This window comes from Polyodon spathula, chromosome 7 (assembly GCF_017654505.1).
Source record: "Polyodon spathula isolate WHYD16114869_AA chromosome 7, ASM1765450v1, whole genome shotgun sequence".
NCBI classification, from domain to species: domain Eukaryota; kingdom Metazoa; phylum Chordata; class Actinopteri; order Acipenseriformes; family Polyodontidae; genus Polyodon; species Polyodon spathula.
The window spans coordinates 47,571,218-47,590,389 of record NC_054540.1 but is presented as its reverse complement, the minus strand read 5'-3'; the positions used below and the strand labels follow the sequence as shown (position 1 = coordinate 47,590,389).

The window sequence follows — 19,172 nt, the reverse complement described above, 5'->3', positions numbered from 1 at the left end:
CCAGAGTTTTAATCCTTTTTAAAGTTTTAATAAAGGCACCCATGCACAGGAGTCACGGACACCTCCTAATGTGAATTTACTGAGCACAGTATGTGGGCATTAATTGGTTAAAACTATTGTATTGGGTTTCAAGATGCCTTTATGAGCCACTTAAAAGAAACAGGAAACGTGGTGTGGTGCAAAGGTCTAAGAATGTGACAAGATTTTGAATTGAATTCCACTGTGTGTAACCTTTGCATTGGCTAAGCTCCAGGATAGGTCCCTCCCCAATATTAAAATCATGGTCACTTTAGTAAAAAAGCTCTACTCTGAGATTTTTGTTACCAGACCAGATATATTATATCATACAATACCGATTTCAAGGTAACAAATGTCTAGACTGCTATCTAAGCTAATGCGTGTGTTTTCTGTACTTAAACATATTTGCTGTGCTCCAGATAGAACATTGTATTGAATTAAAGAGCAGTGGCACATGAGAGCTGCACTGCAGCACCTTAATTAGGTTCTTGGGATATAGCCATGAGTTCTTAAGTGGCTCACTCAAATAAGCAGAGCAAAAATCAGCAGACAGCTTTGTACCTTTTAAAGCCTATAAAGGTTTTCAACAATACAAATCCTAAATGGTATAGTATTTATCAAAACGTTTAATTGAGAAATGCCCTGTTTTGACATAATCTTGCATGGATTTTTAAAATGTTGCATATACACATATATTTAAAAAAAAAAAAAGTCTCAGTTTATAATGATGCATTGTAAACCACTGTAATTAAATACTGTATCTGGAAATTAAATTAATTTGAAATAAATATGAAAGTTTAAATATAAATGTCTAAAGTAAGAAATTAGGGAGTAAGTGACCATTTATAAAACAGGTTGAAACATTTCAGTACAGAACATAGATACAATCTTGCCTAGAAGTGAGGATTTGATGTCAGAATAGTGTCTTCTTGAGCACTTACACTGCTGGTTTTAATTAGTACATGAGGAAGCAAGATGTTTCCTAGTTTAGTTATTAAAAATCAAAAACTAATGGCCTTTTTCTGTTGTATCCCCTATATAAATAAAGTAATCCTCTCCTAGACCTTCAGGAGCAAAATCTCTTTACCAGTAAATAAGTCAGTGGAAAATAATGCCCTTAAATCAAGATGTGCTTGGTTTTATTTTTCGATGACTTCAGAAAAGAAACCGCAGTGCCAGCTCTTCTAGGCTAATGACTTCTAATCTTTCCTTTCACTGCCCATCACTGATGCTAGCCAGGAAGAACTCATGCAGTAAGAAATAATGAGGAACCCATGTCATTGTTTGTTTATTAACCACTTCAGCCAAATGGTACCATATTGACATCTTAAAAGGAAGTGGCGAGCCTGTCACAATTCCATTAATGTTAATGCCACTGCTGTCTATTTTGCTGATGATACAAGACTGGGATGTGCTTTATTCCTTGATGCCTTTGTGGGGATATGAGCTTGTGAAATATACTGCAGGACTGAAAAATACATTTTCTAGTGTGTGCATAGTAAAACCTACCAGACCGTGCAAATCATGTACCTTTTAAAAAAAAAAAAAAACAAATTTGTGCATGCAGAAAATCCATGTAAAACAATCAAACCTATTGTATCAGAGGTAATACTTTGGCATGCCCTTAAACAGATACAACCCTACAAGCACTGTTTTAGTCATGCACATTATGGGACCATTAACTTTGCAATGTTAAATGTGGGAGGTTTTTTTTTTTTTTACCCACACAGTAGCTAAACACTCAATAGTGTTACATTGAAGAAATGCCAAAAGAAACTTAAAAAATTAAATTACAGACATTTTAGCTAGAATTTGTTCTCATTTCTAGTTGTATTTATTTTCTGTGAGAAGTTATGCTATTAGTACAGTAAAACCAGTTATTCCAGTATCTCTTGTCTGGGAACCTGTGCTGGATTAGGGAAGTACTGCAAAATCTAACACTGTACCTAAAAAGAACAAAGGTACAATTTTTAACACTTTAAAAACTGACTGAATTATAAATTTAGAGAAGAATAATCACATGACTTGGTGCTGGACAGTACAGTGATTTTTAGGCTGACAAGATTTACAAATAGTATCGGATTCCACAATAGACAGGTTCCAGATTATGTAGAGTCACACCATTAATTTTAATAGGGATTTGGTTGAGACCGCAAAATAATGACAAATTATTCAGAGTGCCATCTTGTAGAGGAGCTGGATTAGGAGGTTCTTCAATGAAGTCAATGAAATCCAAAGCTTCTGCCCTGCAAGTCATTGTAGGCCTCATCTACAGTATTGAGTAGAAGGGATCTAGACTCATCTCTCTCTCTCTCTCTCTCTCTCTCGCTCTCTCTTTGTTTTGCAGGACACTCCACTTTTAATGGAGAAGGCTTGAATGGTGCCAGTAAGATGATGGATTTCCTAGAGGAGCCTATCCCAGGGGTGGGGACGTATGAAGATTTCAATACTATCGACTGGGTGAGGGAGAAGTCGAAGGACAGAGACAGGCACAGAGAGGTGAGTAATAGACATTGGCCACAAGATATGCCTCCCTGCTGCAGTGGGGGCACAAGGATGACCTGCAGAAATATGGGGACGCAACCAATTCAATGGCTTGGGAGGTGGAGGGCAAGTAGCTCTAAGTTATACTACCCGGTAGCTTCAACACTTATTAGCCCTGTTCAAAATACCACCAATGTCACTGTGTTTTTAAAAAAAATTAGGAACAATCTTTATTTTTTTAAGATTTTGTCCACACCCATTGCAATCTATGAGGTCTTTAGCATCTCCCACCATCTCTTACCTGCACTCCCAGTCACCCAGGGGTATCGACCAAAAGATTCAGTTGATGACATTCAGTTCTTTTTTAAAACAGTACTGGTGAGGTGATATATTAATCATAAATCTGATGATATGCTGACTAGAAATCAATCACAATTGATAATCAGTACATATCAAATTAATAATCAAGCTCAATTAAACCTGATTGTTAGGTCCAACAAAAAAAATCTTACTCTTGTGTATTAACCATGTCATCGGAGCAGGTCGTACCTTCAGTACAGTAAGCGTAAGAATCTGGAGATTTAAGAGACGCTTATGGATATACTACAACAGGGTTGAGGCACACCTACATTTAAACTGCTTTTCCAACTGTGGAAACACGCTGTTACAGCAGGTTATTGTGAGGATCAGAATCTGGGCATATATGGTGTGGTCCGTGTGGCACATGTACGTTTTGACATCTGCAAACAATGGATTTTCAGTAGGTCAAGGTGATCCAACCGATGGTTATAATGTTACATTATTGGTCGTGGCGGGAAAAGCATCTTACTAAAATACTTGTTGTACCATTTTGATGTTTTCCCTTTAGACAGTATACTCTGATGTTGTTATCCGCTCCGTGGATGAAATTTAGTGGAGGTGACTGTTGAACCGCTCATCCAAATGTCATTTGAATTTGGTATTAGTATTATTTAGATTAAGTTTTTGAGAATATCATATTCTAGGGATGCAGGGGAGTGTCTGTATGTCCGTTAATCCGTCCACCCGTCTGTGTGACACACCTATTTTTATAATTTAATCTAGAGAATGGTTTATCAAATCGTGATTGCACATTTCATTGCTAATTCTTAAAATATTCTGTAATACTGTTGATAGAAAGTAAGTTTACCACACCACTAATATGGTGCATTAATGCGGTAAACTTACTTTCTAATCACCCTGTATATCTGGTTATCAGCTTATTCATTCAGCTCTAATTTTGAAGCTGCCGTGGGGGTGAATGTATGTTATTGACTTACTCGTTTACTGCTGTACAAATATATTCTCACCCTTTTTCCTAATCATTCCATCTTTCTTGCGTCTAATGTAAAACAATAAAGTAGTCTTGTTAGTGCAATGTAATCCTTATCAGAACCCAAAGGTCCATCTTAATCATGACACTGTGAACTTTTATATTCTCTTGTTAAATATTAAATTTGCTCAATATCTAACCAGCGGCTTAAGTTATGGTATAGATTAATGGATTCTTTAAGCATCCACATAGTTTCATAGTTTAAAAAATGGAGATTCTGTAGTTGGTGCATATGAGTTTTAAACCCCCACTGAGGCGCCCATTCATAGGTAAGACTTGCACTTCAGGGTTTTAAAAATATAATCACTTTTCCAACTTTGAAACTTGCTTAGGACATTCTTTAGTGCAGTTACTGAGAGTATGGGACTATGAGGAGTGTACATACTGTATAACACATTCTAAATCATTGTCAGATTCATAAGTACAGGTACTTTGATGAAAACATTTTGTGTTTTTTTTAGCACTGGGTTTCTTAGAACTGTGTGTTCTCTATGGCTACACTTTGCTCAGTATTTGCAGTGCTGAAAGTGTTTATTTTCAGTAACATAATAAAAGCTGTTATTGTTGATTCAGAGAGCAGGTCACAGCATCGCCAGCAGAGGGCATTGTGAAGCACAATAGTGTTTGTTCGGTAGAGGCAATGTGGAATGAGTACTGTACCTAAATAACTGAGTTCACCTACCTTATTTGCTTATTTTTCAGATTGCAAATAAAAGCAAAGAATCAACATGGGCACTTGTCCAGAGTGTGAGCGATGCTTTCTCTGGCTGGCTGCTGATGCTGCTAATTGGTCTTATGGCAGGTACGAACACCACATTGTTTCTGTTTACCGTATTGTTTTTTTTTGTTTGTTTGTTTGTTTTTTCAGTTTCATACTGTAGAACAAGAAAACATCAGAGTTGCTTCGTTTTTTTGCCTGGCTTCCTATTTAACTGCATTATTGTGTGCATATTTTTTTCAAATGAAATACACAGCTTTATATTCCTGGGGGGGGGGGGGGGTCTTAAGCGAGGAGGGAATGCTGAATGGCTGGGTGTCGAGAGCCCAGGTGTGTTTGTGGTGGTTATCTGGAGTTGTTTGGGGAGTGTGAGTAGCACGAATGTGGAGTGGCAGCTAGTGCTGAGTGGGGACGGGACCGTGCAGATTAAATTCTAAGCAAGGCTGTAGCTCGTGTTTCTGTTGCTATTATCTGTGTCTCAGAGTACCTGCTGGAGAGGGCCTCCGGGGGTTTACGAATCACTGTGCTCATTAGCTACCTTAGTCTTTTATTTGCTTCCAGTTCCTGTTCCCTATCCTTACTCATTCAATAAATGCTGGCTTGAGCCTTCAGTACCCAAAGGGTGACGTTGTTCTACAGTAGGGCTTCTCAAACTCAGTCCAGCGTTGACGTGGCAGAATCCGGTAAATACTAAGTGTCAAAGAGTTATACAGCACAGGTTCATGTCCTGGCTGTGCGAAGTTGATGGTCTTCGCTGAGGCTTCTTAAGGGAGCATTGCATTGGCTCTGGCACTCCCGTGGGTTAGGGAGGCAAAACCAGCAGGTACTGTTTCTCCTCATCATGCTACAGCTGAACCCTGCTGGCCAGACGCCCTGTGAGCTCAAAAGCAGACACCTGCAGGGCTGGGGTTTGTTCTCCAGAGACCGGTAGCTCGCTGACATCCTCTCTCTCGTTCCTGGGTGTAAAAGAAGCAGCTGTCTCAGTTGTGGAAATATCAACGAGAATAAAAATGTTTATCTCCCTCTCATAATAAAGTTTTTTTTGTGATTGACCATAATTTATTTGTTTATTTTAAATTGCTGTAAAACAGTAAACATTTCCGTCCCAAAGAAATGTTTGATGCACATTCAAATCTATTCAAAAAGCTAATGCAGGAGGATATTTTTTTCTATTTTTCATGTTACTGCATGATGCTTTTCAAGGTTCCCTTGCTGGTCTGATCGATATCTCTGCTCACTGGATGACGGATCTGAAAGAGGGGGTGTGTCTCTCTGGGTTCTGGTTCAATCATGAACACTGCTGCTGGACCTCCAATGAGACCACGTTCATCGAGAGAGACAAGTGCCCTCAGTGGAGGAGCTGGGCCGAGCTCATTGTCGGACAGCCCGATGTGAGTGCCTTTCATAATACAAGCATATTATAAGAGAGTCATACAGTGGCATAGGCTGGCTGGGATTCCCCAATGTGCAGCCAAGGTGCTTTGAACTTCGAAACTTATTTTATGTACGTATAGTGCCATCTGCTGTTTTTGTGTTATTATTATTTTACCTATTTAGTACATTCTTCCAAAGTTCAGCCATTTGTACATTTAATTTTTTTAATATAGCATATTGTTGTTTACATTTACATGTACACAAAGTAATTTTGGACAGCTTTCATTTGGTCAGGCTCTGCTCTTTCTTTTCTAATATAGCATTTGTTTCCACTAAAGAGCCAGGTAAATGAAAATATGTAAAATGTTTTCAAGCAATGACTTTTTGAAAGCAACATTTATTTATTTATCAATTTTATTGGGAATGTTTATTAGACAGGACTTAAAACATTCCACATTATTGCAAATAAATGTACAAACCAGTCAAATTTACACGACATTTACCTTTGATTGTGCTCTTGGCTGCTTTGTCTTTTGTGACAAAATCTCTGTCTTTCTTTTTGAGCGTAACAGAGCTTAAATCTGTTCTTTCTGTCTTACAGGGAGCATTTGCCTACATAGTCAACTACTTGATGTACGTCATCTGGGCCCTGCTGTTCTCATTCCTGGCTGTGTCCCTCGTCAGGTCTTTCGCTCCTTATGCTTGTGGGTCTGGAATCCCAGAGGTAAGCCCTGATACCTGCACGCTGTTACTGCAAAGGTAGAATAACCAAAGCAATACGTCATGCTCACAAGCCTGCTGTCATATTGCTTACATTTTCTGGACTATGATTCTGGTGAAGCCAATTTGTGCCAGAACCCTATAGTTCACTTCCTGTGCATGTAATAGAACCCCACCAGAGCCCTAGGCTACCAATAGGAAACAAGTAAGACCAGATTTTAGTTAGGTTTTTTGCTGTAAAAATTACACATTTTTAACCACAGCTAGCTTCAGTAGGAAAAGCTCAAATAAACGTTGTCTCATTGCTAGGCAGCTGTCATCGCTGATTATGGCTTGTATGTTGAGAAAAGGCACATGTCTATGAATTTTAATTTATTAGGGTACAGGGATACAGGGCTGGAATGTCCAGAAATATTTACTCTCGATGTATTACTTGTAAAACTGTCAAGTAGGCCCTATATTTCCACTGGGGGCTTTCTGAGTGCAGGAGTGGGGTGGGGGGAACGACCTGCTGATGTTACAATGATGTGTATTGATGACCTGTTTTATATCTAGTATTGCTACATATAAATGATCAAACATAATTTATTGACATTAGTGTACTGAAAACCTTCCATCTGAGTAGTCAGATTTATATGTACTGTATTACGTGATGTCTGAAATAAATAAGTGCTACTCTACTGTACAGAAAAGTATTTGGTGGTCATTCCAGCATTAGATAATATATAGTATTGTGTTGTACAGTTCGAATTTCAAGCCATGTGTGCATGATCGTATCGAACATGCAAACGGTTTGAGAGTCAGCAGAATGTTTGTTACAGAGCCTTGTTGCTCACCTTGCTCTTCAGATTAAGACCATTCTGAGTGGCTTTATCATCCGGGGCTATCTTGGGAAGTGGACACTGGTGATCAAGACCATCACCCTGGTTCTGGCTGTGTCGTCTGGGCTCAGTCTGGGCAAGGAGGGACCGCTGGTGCACGTGGCCTGTTGCTGTGGCAACATCCTCTGCCACCTCTTCACCAAGTATAGTAAGAATGAGGCCAAGAGGAGAGAGGTGAGGGCAGTGGGGCACTCTGGGAGGCTTGGACTGACTTCTTTAGTTATTTAGGTGTGGAATCAATGCAAACCTTCAGCGCCTCTGTACTTTATTTTCCTGTTCTATGAGAAGCATTGCAACAAATCAAATTATAATCAACAATAATAATGAATATGTTTAAGAGAGGTCAGGCTTCAAAATGATCAGGAGTTTGGTAGCTGATTCCTGCTTTTATACAGATACACTTATGCTGGTCTTTTTGCTGCAATAATGAAGGGATGACTCAAATTATTATGCCTATTTACAAAACCTGGCTTGTGTAAAATGTCTTCAATTGCTTTGTTTCAGGTATTGTCTGCAGCAGCAGCGGCTGGAGTCTCAGTGGCTTTCGGTGCCCCTATCGGAGGAGTCCTGTTCAGCCTGGAGGAGGTAGGGTGCTTGTAATGTTCTCAACTTAATGTGGCATTACACTGGGTTAAAGAATGGGAAAGAAAATGTCACGGGCGGGGGAATGACACACCAGCAGAGTTCATAGAGTTCAAAGGGGGCTGTATTTTTAGATTTGCAACTGTTTAGATCATTAAAATTCAGCCCATTATGTGCAGCTGATTTCTTTTCCCTGTTTCCAGGTCAGCTACTATTTCCCCCTGAAGACCCTGTGGAGGTCCTTCTTCGCCGCCCTGGTGGCAGCTTTCACCCTGCGCTCCATCAACCCGTTTGGGAACAGCCGGCTGGTTCTGTTCTATGTCGAGTTCCACGCCCCCTGGCACCTACTGGAGCTCATCCCCTTCATCATGCTGGGTATCTTTGGGGGGCTGTGGGGGGCTTTCTTCATCCGCACCAACATAGCCTGGTGTCACCGCCGCAAGACCACCAAGCTGGGCCGCTACCCCGTGCTGGAGGTGCTGGTGGTGACAGCCATCACAGCCATCGTCGCCTTCCCCAACGACTACACGCGCATCAGCACCAGTGAGCTCATATCAGAGCTCTTCAATGACTGTGGCCTGCTGGACTCTTCCAAGCTCTGCGACTACATCAATGACAACACCACCGAGACCACTGACGACCGCGCTGCCGGCCCCAACGTCTACACCGCCATGTGGCAGCTCGCACTTGCGCTCGTCTTCAAGGTCTTTATCACAATCATCACCTTTGGCATGAAGGTGAGCACTTGACAAAGTTAACGCTAACCAGGACTGGAATGACAGTACAGAAACCAGGACCCGAGGACACGGTTGCAAATGAAGCTGCGATAGACTGATAGATAGAGGAAAATTAACACTTCTTCAGACAGAGGGTGAGGGTATTGAATGGGCTACCTAGTCATGTTTTAGATGCAGAATCACTTGGATACTTTAAGGAACTTGACAAACATAGATGGGTGGAATGGTGTCCTCTCATTTGTAGTGAGTTGATATACAAGCAATATCTGGAATGCAAGCAGAACTACTATATTTGTAACAGAGCAATTTGATTTAAAATCATGACCTAATACTATCTCATCACCCATTTATATTTAAACCATGAGTATTGTATCAATGTTTGTATTTCTTTACCTTTGTAATTAGGGTGTTTCACACAACAAATGTAATTTTGTTTGTGGTCCCTTGGCGCCAGTACAGCCTGCAGTTTTTGTTTGTAACATCTTGCAGTTGCATGTAGTAGCAGGGCCACATCTGTTTTGTCTTTGTAATGACCTACAGGGGGGACATATATACTTACTCAACCCCTGTGTAACCCCTGTATATATTTACATAGAAAGGGTGGGTTTGCAGTTGTCATATAGATCTGGTTTAAATATGTGTCTCTTTTGTGCATTTAGGTCCCATCAGGACTTTTCATCCCGAGTCTGGCTGTGGGTGCAATAGCGGGTAGGCTGCTGGGAATTGGAATGGAACAGCTGGCCTATTACCACCACGACTGGGTCATCTTCAAAGGCTGGTGCAGCCCAGGGGCAGATTGCATCACTCCAGGGCTCTATGCCATGGTGGGAGCAGCAGCATGCCTTGGTAAGTAGCCAGTCTATCCATGTCTTCTCCTTCTTTTGACCCAGGTGCTAATATCTTCATTAATAGAACCAGCTCTTGGCAATGGTCTTTAAATTACAGTTCACTCTGCTAACTCTGCCATTCCCCTCCACTAAGGATTGGAGTGCCAGCTGTTCAAGTTGTGTTACTGGTGAAGGGGTTTCCATTTCCTTATATTCTGTTCCTGTAGCCCTTTTACCACTTAAATACTTTTGAAGGAAGTTGTGTTTGTGTAACTTTCCACCTTGTGCATTTACTAAACAAAGTTATTATGTAAGATTTAAGACAAAAAAAAGTCTAGTAGATTTGACCTTTACTTTATATGCAGTAATACTTAAATTCAGAATATCCAATGATGGTTGACATTTTGCTGTCTAAAGCCAGTATTTAATCAGATTAGCCTTACACAACTTTCTCTTGCAGTTAGTGTTTTTACAATGGTAGAGCTGTCGGTTTAGAGGAAGCTCAGTTCAGAAGTGGGTTGTGAATGAGACAATTGAAAGAAATGAGAAGTGGGGGAAGCTGCAAAAATCGGTCCGATTTGGTTAAATTCTGCATCAGAATATGATTCTGAAAAATGATTGTACAGATTCTCAGTAAGATGTCATTTGTGTTTAAACAGTATACTACCCTTTTTACCCCTCTAGTGTTGATATAGTTAATTTAAGACTCCTGTACAGTTGACGATGTCTTGTTTCCCAGGTGGGGTGACCAGGATGACCGTGTCCCTGGTGGTCATCATGTTCGAGCTGACCGGCGGGCTGGAATACATTGTGCCTCTGATGGCTGCGGCCATGACCAGCAAGTGGGTGGCAGATGCAATTGGCAGAGAGGGGATCTATGATGCCCACATCCGTTTGAATGGATACCCCTTCCTGGAGGCCAAGGAGGAGTTCACACACAAGACCCTAGCCATGGATGTGATGCGGCCGCGCAGGAATGACCCGCCGCTGACTGTGCTCACACAGGACGGCCTAAAGGTGGAGGACGTGGAGACTCTTATCAATGAGACCACTTGCAGTGGCTTCCCCGTGGTAGTGTCCAGAGAGTCCCAGAGGCTGGTCGGCTTCGTTCTGAAAAGAGATCTTATTATATCAATAGGTAAGAGTTTAATTCTTCAGCTGTGCTGCTTCATAAAGTTCTGAAGAAGAGTTGTATAAATGGATGTCCCACCTGACACATTAAACCCAAAATCCAGTAAAAACCCTGACTGTCATTCAAAACCTTTCTATATACAGAGGGGTGGTCTTAGGATCTGGGCTACCCTTGTTCTGTTTATTTCCCAGTTATGTATATCCCTGCTTCCCATTGCTTGTATACTGTACAGTGGGAAGTAAAATTGCCCTCCAATATAACTGAGGGAAGTACCTTGGGGAGATGTGATGATTGGGAGGAAAACAAAACTGTACTATTTCTAATTTGGCACTAGCAAGATGGCTAGCATAAGTTACATCTAAAAACGGTAATAAATGTCATTTATTTTTTAAATACTACTTGGTTAAGTTATATGTTTTAGTGTTAAAGAACAACCTGCAGTTTACAAGAATCACATTGCATTGTGTTGTCTGTATCTCAGCGTATTAAATGGATTGCCCACTCTCAAGGTCAATTGGGAAATACTTTTCTCAAAATGTACTCAGGAGCATTCGCCTGGCTTATAAGGATCGCAGTGTATCCAGATCAAGCATTGTTTCAGGAGGGAGCATGATCTGGATACACTGCACTTTACAAAACAGTGGAAAAGTGAAGAGAAAAAAACAAATTCCCTAGTTTGTTTATTTATGACTTGTGACTACAAATATCAAAACAATTAAAGAAGTAAAGTCATAGCCTTTCTTTTAAACACTGCGATAGGTTCTGTGCACTTCTTATACAGTCTAAATCCTGTTTATTATGACTCATGTAAATTTAAAACGCAAAGTAGGTTTTGGAAGCCTGAGGGCAATATGTGCATAAAGGCGATACATTTATTTAGCTGTGACTATGGTAAAATGCTTTTTTTGAAGATCAGGTAAGGCTTCTGTCTAAAAGAAAAAGGTGTGGTTCTGTGCATCATGTTCCAGTTCAATCTTATTATCCATTGAAGCTCAGTCTGGCTCTAAACCATCACAGTTATTTACAATAAGAGCTGCACAGAACCGGTCCTTTCCACGCCATGCACCTCCAGCTTGGTATTCACCCCCTTCCTGTGCCCTGGCGTCCACACATTCCTGTTTGTTGTTCACTTGACTGAGGTGGTGTCTTAAACTTTTTTGCTTTGCTACTGCCAAGTTACATTAAAGCCTTTATTGCCAAAAGGCTTTTAAACCAGATGATCTGCATTTTGTTCATCGGTATATTATATATAAATGATCTGCAGTCCATCAGCTGTGTTATGTACACCAGTATTTAAAGACACCATACCACATACGTAGTAAAGCCACTGTTTACAATAAAAAAGGGCTCTTTGCTTAGTTTTAAAAATGAAACTTCTAACATGCAAGTGAGCCTCTTAAGCGTATTAATGTTTGACAAATAATAATTTAAGAAGTGGCCTGTAGGGCCTGACTAGGTGGTTCACTGAAACAACATTGCCTCTGCTGAAAAAAACTGAAGCTGTCTGTAGTTAAGCACCAGTGAAGCTAAATGCATTGCTAATTTCACATTGTTTAACCATTACATATCGATGATACAGATATTGTTCACGTATCCTTTCAATGTGATATGCCAGGCCCCTTTCATTATGCCCCCAGTTCACAAACTCCCATTTCTAGTTTTGTTTTTTTAATTATTTAATAAATCTCTGATTGGGTCAAGTACTGTCTCTGAGCAGTGAGCTGAGCAAGTAGGCTGAGGCAGGCTCTTATACCTTTGTTAGCATAGCTGTACACCGACTCAGTATTGATTGTTCCTTTTATAAAATGAGTGGAGTAAGAGAGATTCTCATTTTTATCATGTTTTAAAATCAACGAAATTAGGAAATGGCTTTTGCAATGATTGCGAGTACAACTTTAGCTTTACAAGGCATTTGTGTCTATTTTATAAAATAATGATTACTATTATTTTCTTTGTTTTATCTTTGTAGTTTAAAATAAAAATTTGTTGATGGATCTTTATATATTTGCAAGTGTGAAATGTGAACTTGTTGGTTTCTGCATAACTTCCACTGGGTAGTCCCCAGGCAGCTAAAAGAGAGACAAAGAGGAGAATAATAATAATAATAATAATAATAATAATAATAATAATAATAATAATATAATAATAATAATAATAATAATTTTTATATAGCACCTTTCATAGTGGACCACCATCACAAAGTGCTTTTACAAGATACTAGAGTAGTGTTTCATTCCAGCTATTGCTAGTAAATGTAAAATAGAGCATGAATTGTTCATTTTATAGCACAACAAGTTCTACACTAACATTTCTCTAGAATTACAATCGCGTTTAAATTGATCTTGTTAGTAAAACTCTCAAGCACGCAGGACATTTGTTTCAGGTACGAGGGACTATAAGATGTTTTACAGAAAATCGTACAGAACCAGTCCTTTGATCTCTGCAAGTTCCATCACAATGCAGGTTTGTTTACAGAAGTACTGTATATAGAGTGAGCTTTTTCTCTATCTTTCTCTTTACAGAAAATGCTCGAAAGAGGCAGGATGGTGTTGTTAGCTCTTCAGATATTTACTTCACAGAGCACATTCCACCACAGCCTCCCAGCAGCCCAGCGACACTCAAACTGCGCAAAGTCATGGACCTGAGTCCCTTCACTGTCACCGACCACACGGCCATGGAGATTGTGGTGGACATCTTCCGCAAGCTGGGCCTGCGCCAGTGTCTGGTCACTCACAATGGGTAAGAGGCAGCCCAGGGGCTCTGTGACTGGGGTGATAATCAAGCTTTACAAGGTAGAAACATCTGTGAAACTGCATTCCTATGAGGGGTTCTAATTGCTCTATAGTTTCATAACCTCTTCTACTCCAAGTCTTTGGGGTAAGCGAGCAAATAAAGTTGAGCACACAGAGAACTGTGAATGTGTCTTAACTGTGGATTTGTTAGTCAGTTGCTTGTTTTCCTCTCTGAAAGTCAGTCACTTTGAAAACCAGTATTCATAACTTGTTTTTAGAACATTTCTTACAAACTAAAACACTGGAATTGAAATGTCAGCGTTTCGAGTTAATTTGCATGACTGGTAGCTGTCAACACTTTTTTTGTAATTAATTCCTGAGATTTGTGACATACGTACATTTTTTATGTTGTCGGTGATATTTGGCAATCACATTTTGAATGAATATCAGTTGAATTGCAAATGTTTTGAGATAAATAACTAAACTGGTGAATCTGTGTCTAAAATAATTGCAGTGGACTATTTTCACCAATGTAACACTTTTTTTTGATGGAATATGAAATAGACCAGTAGACATACTGTGTGTTTAGACAAATCTTTCAATGCTGACAGATGGTTTATCTGCTGGACTAATTATCTTTCATTTTCAAATTTGACATTGCTACTCGCATCTTAAGAACCTCTTTGCACATAGATACACTTAATAATTGTGCAGTATACAGTTTGTAGTGACTGGGACAGATTAAAGGAATTAACACTTGAATACAAGGAAGAGGGGCTAACATCGGTTCTCAATTTGATTAAACTTTGCTTGTTCTTTAGTAATCATGCCACATGCTGTACTGTGAAAGTTTCTGGGCTTATTAGCTACTCTAGTGAAGTTCTCTTGGGATCAGCCTGTTGTATTCTTTAGTAAACTGGTTGTCCATTTGTTATGAGCTGTTATTTTACATACTGTAGTTTAAGGCCATGGTGACTTACTTTGTCTTGGTAATGAAATATGTGCATCAATTTTGCAAGAACGTATGTATATAGACCTTATTTTTAATTTAAAAAATGTCTGCTTCCTTTCAGCCGCCTTCTGGGAATTATCACGAAAAAGGACATATTAAAACACATGGCCCAGGTAGTGAATCAGGACCCAGACTCCATTCTTTTCAACTGAAGTAGCCTCCCCTTCACTGTGACTGCACCCAGGATGACGGGATACTCCTGTTAGCTTCTTTTCATACAAACTGTTCAGATTAATTGCACTACTTTATCTGTGGGAGTCTCTTTTCACCTGGGTTTCTTTGTCGAATCAAACGCAGTGTCAGCTGTACAGGGGACCCACACTAGCCATTGTGCTGCAGTCGAGCCTGAATAGGAACCTGACTGGACATGACATTCATTGCTGCAAGATCTCTGTCCTGTCCTTAACATATCAACTTGAAAGGGTCGGAGCTGTACAGTAAATTAGGGTCTGGCACTGCCGATTCCCTCTAATGAATGTAAACAATGAAGGGACATACAAATCCAGTATATATTGCAGAATTGACTGCAGCAGGATGATTCTGGGACTCGATACTGACAAGGAAAAGCATCTCTGGTTAAACTTTGCAGGACCGTGCTGGTATGAAAGTGTTTGTGTGTGTCTCTGTTTCATCTGTTAGACCTGGTTTCTTGGTGGCATGCACTAGCACAGGTGGGTTTTGTCTGAATGTTGTGCAATTTCTGAGAGTGCTTCAGGGTTCAGCATTAGTCTTTCACAAGCTGCACAGTGCAGAGCAGTTTCATAAATCAAGAAACTAAACTGTGATCCCTCCCTCCATGTATAATATTAATTGATCTATTTGACACCGAAGAAGGAAAACTAATTATACAATGGTTTTGATAAGCAGAATAAACTAATGTAAAATAGTCTGATTCTCTCTGAGACTGTGAGTGTAGCGCTACTGTCCTAATAACAGTTGCACAAGCAGGTAATGTACTAGTGGCAGAATAAATTATTACCAGAGTCAAAGTCTACAAAATGTAAAATAATAAGGGGATTGAGAGAACAATGATATATTAATGAGAAATGCTTTTTAAAGGCTTTAAATTTAAGCCCAGATCCAGCAGCAAAGATGTATTAATAGTGGTAACAGTAAATACTTGTCTACAAACCAAGCTGGTTCCCAGTACCGAGTAAGCATTTACATTAAAATATGCATTTGGTACTGGGGACATTGTCTTAAAAGGGTTCTACTGTATTGTTATTATAATGAAGCATATTTTCACTTCATGCTGGGGGATTTCTGGCAAAAGCAAAATCAAAACAAATAAGTGAGAGATGTGGTCCAACACGCCTCCACTGCCAGAACAAAGGCAGAGCCTGCGTGAGTTTATAACTGCAGGCATAGCCAGCTGCCTGGATCTGTTGCATGTCACTACACTGTAAAAAAACTCTTTCCTAACTCTCCTGCTAATTCCCTTGTTAAGGAGCTCTCCATCTGATTATACACAATACACAATGACAACATCACTCTCAGCAGGAGTATCCACACACATTATTTGCAGGGATGTTGACTTGAATTTATTAAGTAATAGTCAGCTAGGATACAGTCTGAGGAATATCAAAATGTGCAGATCATTCCCAGGATTGTGTTATCCCCTACATATATATATATGTGTGTGTGTGTGTGTGTGTGTGTGTGTGTGTGTGTGTTGTCCTTTCCAGGTGTATATTGAGATGTTCTAGCAAGTTTAAACCTCCAACTTCCTTGCAGAGTATGTTTGGTAATGTGTAGTGACAACAAGCTGTTTTCTAAGGACTTTAAACACTTTTCTTCAAAATAAGGAAGTCCATAACGACACAGAAAGAAAGAGATAGAGATGTGTTCCTTGATTTTTGTATGTGCAGTGATTTTAGTCTATATAAAAAAACAAGATTTGCATTAAAGTGAGTTATGCACCATAGGAAATCCATGCTACTGCCGGAGTTACTTTCACTCATTCAGGGACATTGTTTATGGTGCACAACTCACCCTTATGTCAGACCAATATATTTTTATCACTACTTTGTCTTAACTACAGGTACAATGCGTGTTTTTGTTGTACAATTGAGCAAGTCTTATAAACGCCATGAACCTGAAGGTAACCAGGTTCAATTACCACAACAGTTTTGTTTTGTTTTTTTCCCAGGATGGTTCAAAAACATGTTTTTAAATATTAGGGCTGTATCAGAATTTATAGGCTGAAAATTCATGGAATCATTCCATTGATCAAGACTGAGTGGTCTGGATGAATCATTATTTATTAAATGAATACCTGTTCTAAATGAGAAGATGCTGTTTATTGTATTTTGTTTTGTCCTTTCTTGACCCTATTATAATGGTTCTGAGTGGTGTTTTTGTTGCTCAAGTGAAGAGTTGTATTATCCCTCTGGGATTGTGATTAGCATTGGTGATGGGGATATAGTGGAGGCACCAGTATATATCACACTGAAGCTCTATCTTGAGAACAACTTATCCTGTTATAAAACTTGTGATAAGCTCTTGGGTGTATCAGATCAGAGTGACATATTTTTTCATGAGTTTTGGTCTCTGACTGGTTGGGATAATTAAAGCATATTCTGAACACCATCCAACAGCAATTTGATTAAACATTGTTATGGGACATTTGTTGCCTATTTAAACTTCTTTTGCTTTATAAATTGTGTTGTCTCCGTAAATCAAAAACCTTCAGTTCTTCAAATGAATGTAAATTATTTTAATGAAAGGTCTTCTCACAACAGTCAACAGTCCATTTTCAAGGGATGACGAACGTCTGGGTGACAATCCACTCAGAGCCTTTGTTTACATTTGTGTATCCCTAATAAACTCTGAAGCAACAAAGCAACTCGGAATGTAAACCTCATAAAAAAGAAAACCACAACAAAACAATGAAATCCTATTTGAAAGATTTTGTTCTTTTGCCCCCTTTTTTTTTTTTTACAGCAACGGTAAGGGATCCTTCCCTGTTAGAGTTTATAGGACAAGTAATATCTGGTTACACAAAAGATAAGACTACATGGCCTGTAAAACTTTGATAACACAAAGTATATGTTGGAATCTCTAAGTGTTACCAAAACAAGCTATTAAACAGTAACATTTTGATTCCTTTTGACAGATATGTAAAAGAAAAAAATCTTTCTTTATTCCATAGACTTGGCTTTAGATACTTTTAAGATCCAACTTGACAAAGTTCTGAGATGAATCGGTAACTGATGAGTATAGATGAGCTGTACAGCCTCCTCTCATTTGTACATGTTCTTATGTTCTTATTTAACTCAGATGTGCCAGCAAGATCATTGTGTTTAGGTTTGAGGCCAGTTCATCCTATATTTAATCATGTTCGTCATGGGAGAGAAAGTGGCATTTTTGAAGTACTTTGTAATATTATGTTTCTGTTTATTATCTATGTCCAGGTATAATGTAACACTTATAAACCTAATTTGTGTTCACATATTGATTATTTTTGTGTATATGTTAAAAATCCAATGCAAATGTGTGTTGTAACATTCCATTGTAATATACAGTATTGCATCCTCTGTGCATGAATGTGACTAAGAAGGCATAATTAAAGACCCTAACCTAATCACCTTTTCAATGTATTAAAAAAAAAAAAAACTTGCAATAACTCTTTAGGACTTGCTTTTCTTTCTTATTTTCTGTTACAGGTAGTTAAAATCTGAAACACTATAGACATAGATAGTTGCAGTATTAATAAAATAAACTACATAACTATGTTTCAGTGACATCACTTTGATACAGATCTTTTATTACTGTTCATACCAATTTTAAATGAAAATTGATATGTTAAATAAAGTCAATTCAACAGCTCAGGAGAACTGAATGTCAGTGGCCGTCCTCCAATCCCTTGACCAAGCCAATTGCCTCTAAACCCAGGGGCTCGAGAGCAGATTTCAGCAAGCTACTGGCACCTCATGGACAAAAGGCAAGCTCACCACGTGCCTGGTCATTTAAGGTCCACTGTAGCACAATGCCAGTTTTGCATCCCTAATCCACAGGAGCAACAGATCAATTGCAACACTCCTTATGGAATCCCCAGCATAGACTGTGAACTTTGCATAGCCAGGATGCAAGCCTGCTCTCCCTTGACTATGACTTGCCCTGCACGCCACGTGACCGGGCTTTTACCAGGTGAGCCACTTGGGGACCAAGTAAAGTCTTGATCATTACACCCAATTATTGGTGACTGGAGAAAGTCTGGGCTATTGAACAAGAACTTTGATGTTTTCACCCAGTTTTATAATATTTAGTCACAGTGAATATTGCATGCTCCTCAAGGGAATCACATTGAAATTATTTGACGGTGTCAATACTTGTGGACACTTGCAACTGCGACGAAACTTGGAAAGGACATTATTTATCTTAAATTATTTGAGAATCTGGGATATATATGGAGGCACATGTCTGCAGGTATGCCACACATTTACCTTTCAAGAGAACTACTTATCCCATTGTGATAAACTTTGTTTCAGTAAGAATATTCATAAACACAAAATAACCCTCACTCTTTAACCCAGTGATAAAGTAAACTGGGTTCAATAGACATTGCCTGCAATTCTCTGTATGCAAAGTCTTTTAAGCAACTG

General features: G+C 39.2%; 1 protein-coding gene across 5 annotated transcripts in view; it reads left to right on the top strand.

Annotated features, from left to right (window-relative positions):
• Positions 1–18,280, top strand: part of LOC121318693 (H(+)/Cl(-) exchange transporter 5-like) — a 30,684-nt gene extending 12,404 nt beyond the window's left edge. For 3 of the 5 annotated variants that reach the window (XM_041255636.1, XM_041255634.1, XM_041255639.1), the window contains 11 exons: positions 2,366–2,517; positions 4,556–4,655; positions 5,775–5,962; positions 6,547–6,669; positions 7,514–7,720; positions 8,051–8,131; positions 8,332–8,865; positions 9,525–9,711; positions 10,432–10,830; positions 13,347–13,563; positions 14,630–18,279. In XM_041255636.1, coding sequence (XP_041111570.1) covers positions 2,366–2,517; positions 4,556–4,655; positions 5,775–5,962; positions 6,547–6,669; positions 7,514–7,720; positions 8,051–8,131; positions 8,332–8,865; positions 9,525–9,711; positions 10,432–10,830; positions 13,347–13,563; positions 14,630–14,720 — 2,279 coding nt within the window. In that variant the 3' untranslated portion in view covers positions 14,721–18,279. Of the gene's footprint in view, positions 1–2,365; positions 2,518–4,555; positions 4,656–5,774; positions 5,963–6,546; positions 6,670–7,513; positions 7,721–8,050; positions 8,132–8,331; positions 8,866–9,524; positions 9,712–10,431; positions 10,831–13,346; positions 13,564–14,629 lie in introns of all 5 variants that reach the window. The other 2 variants (XM_041255637.1, XM_041255638.1) reach the window with 1 other exon arrangement.
• Positions 18,281–19,172: the final 892 nt, after the last annotated feature.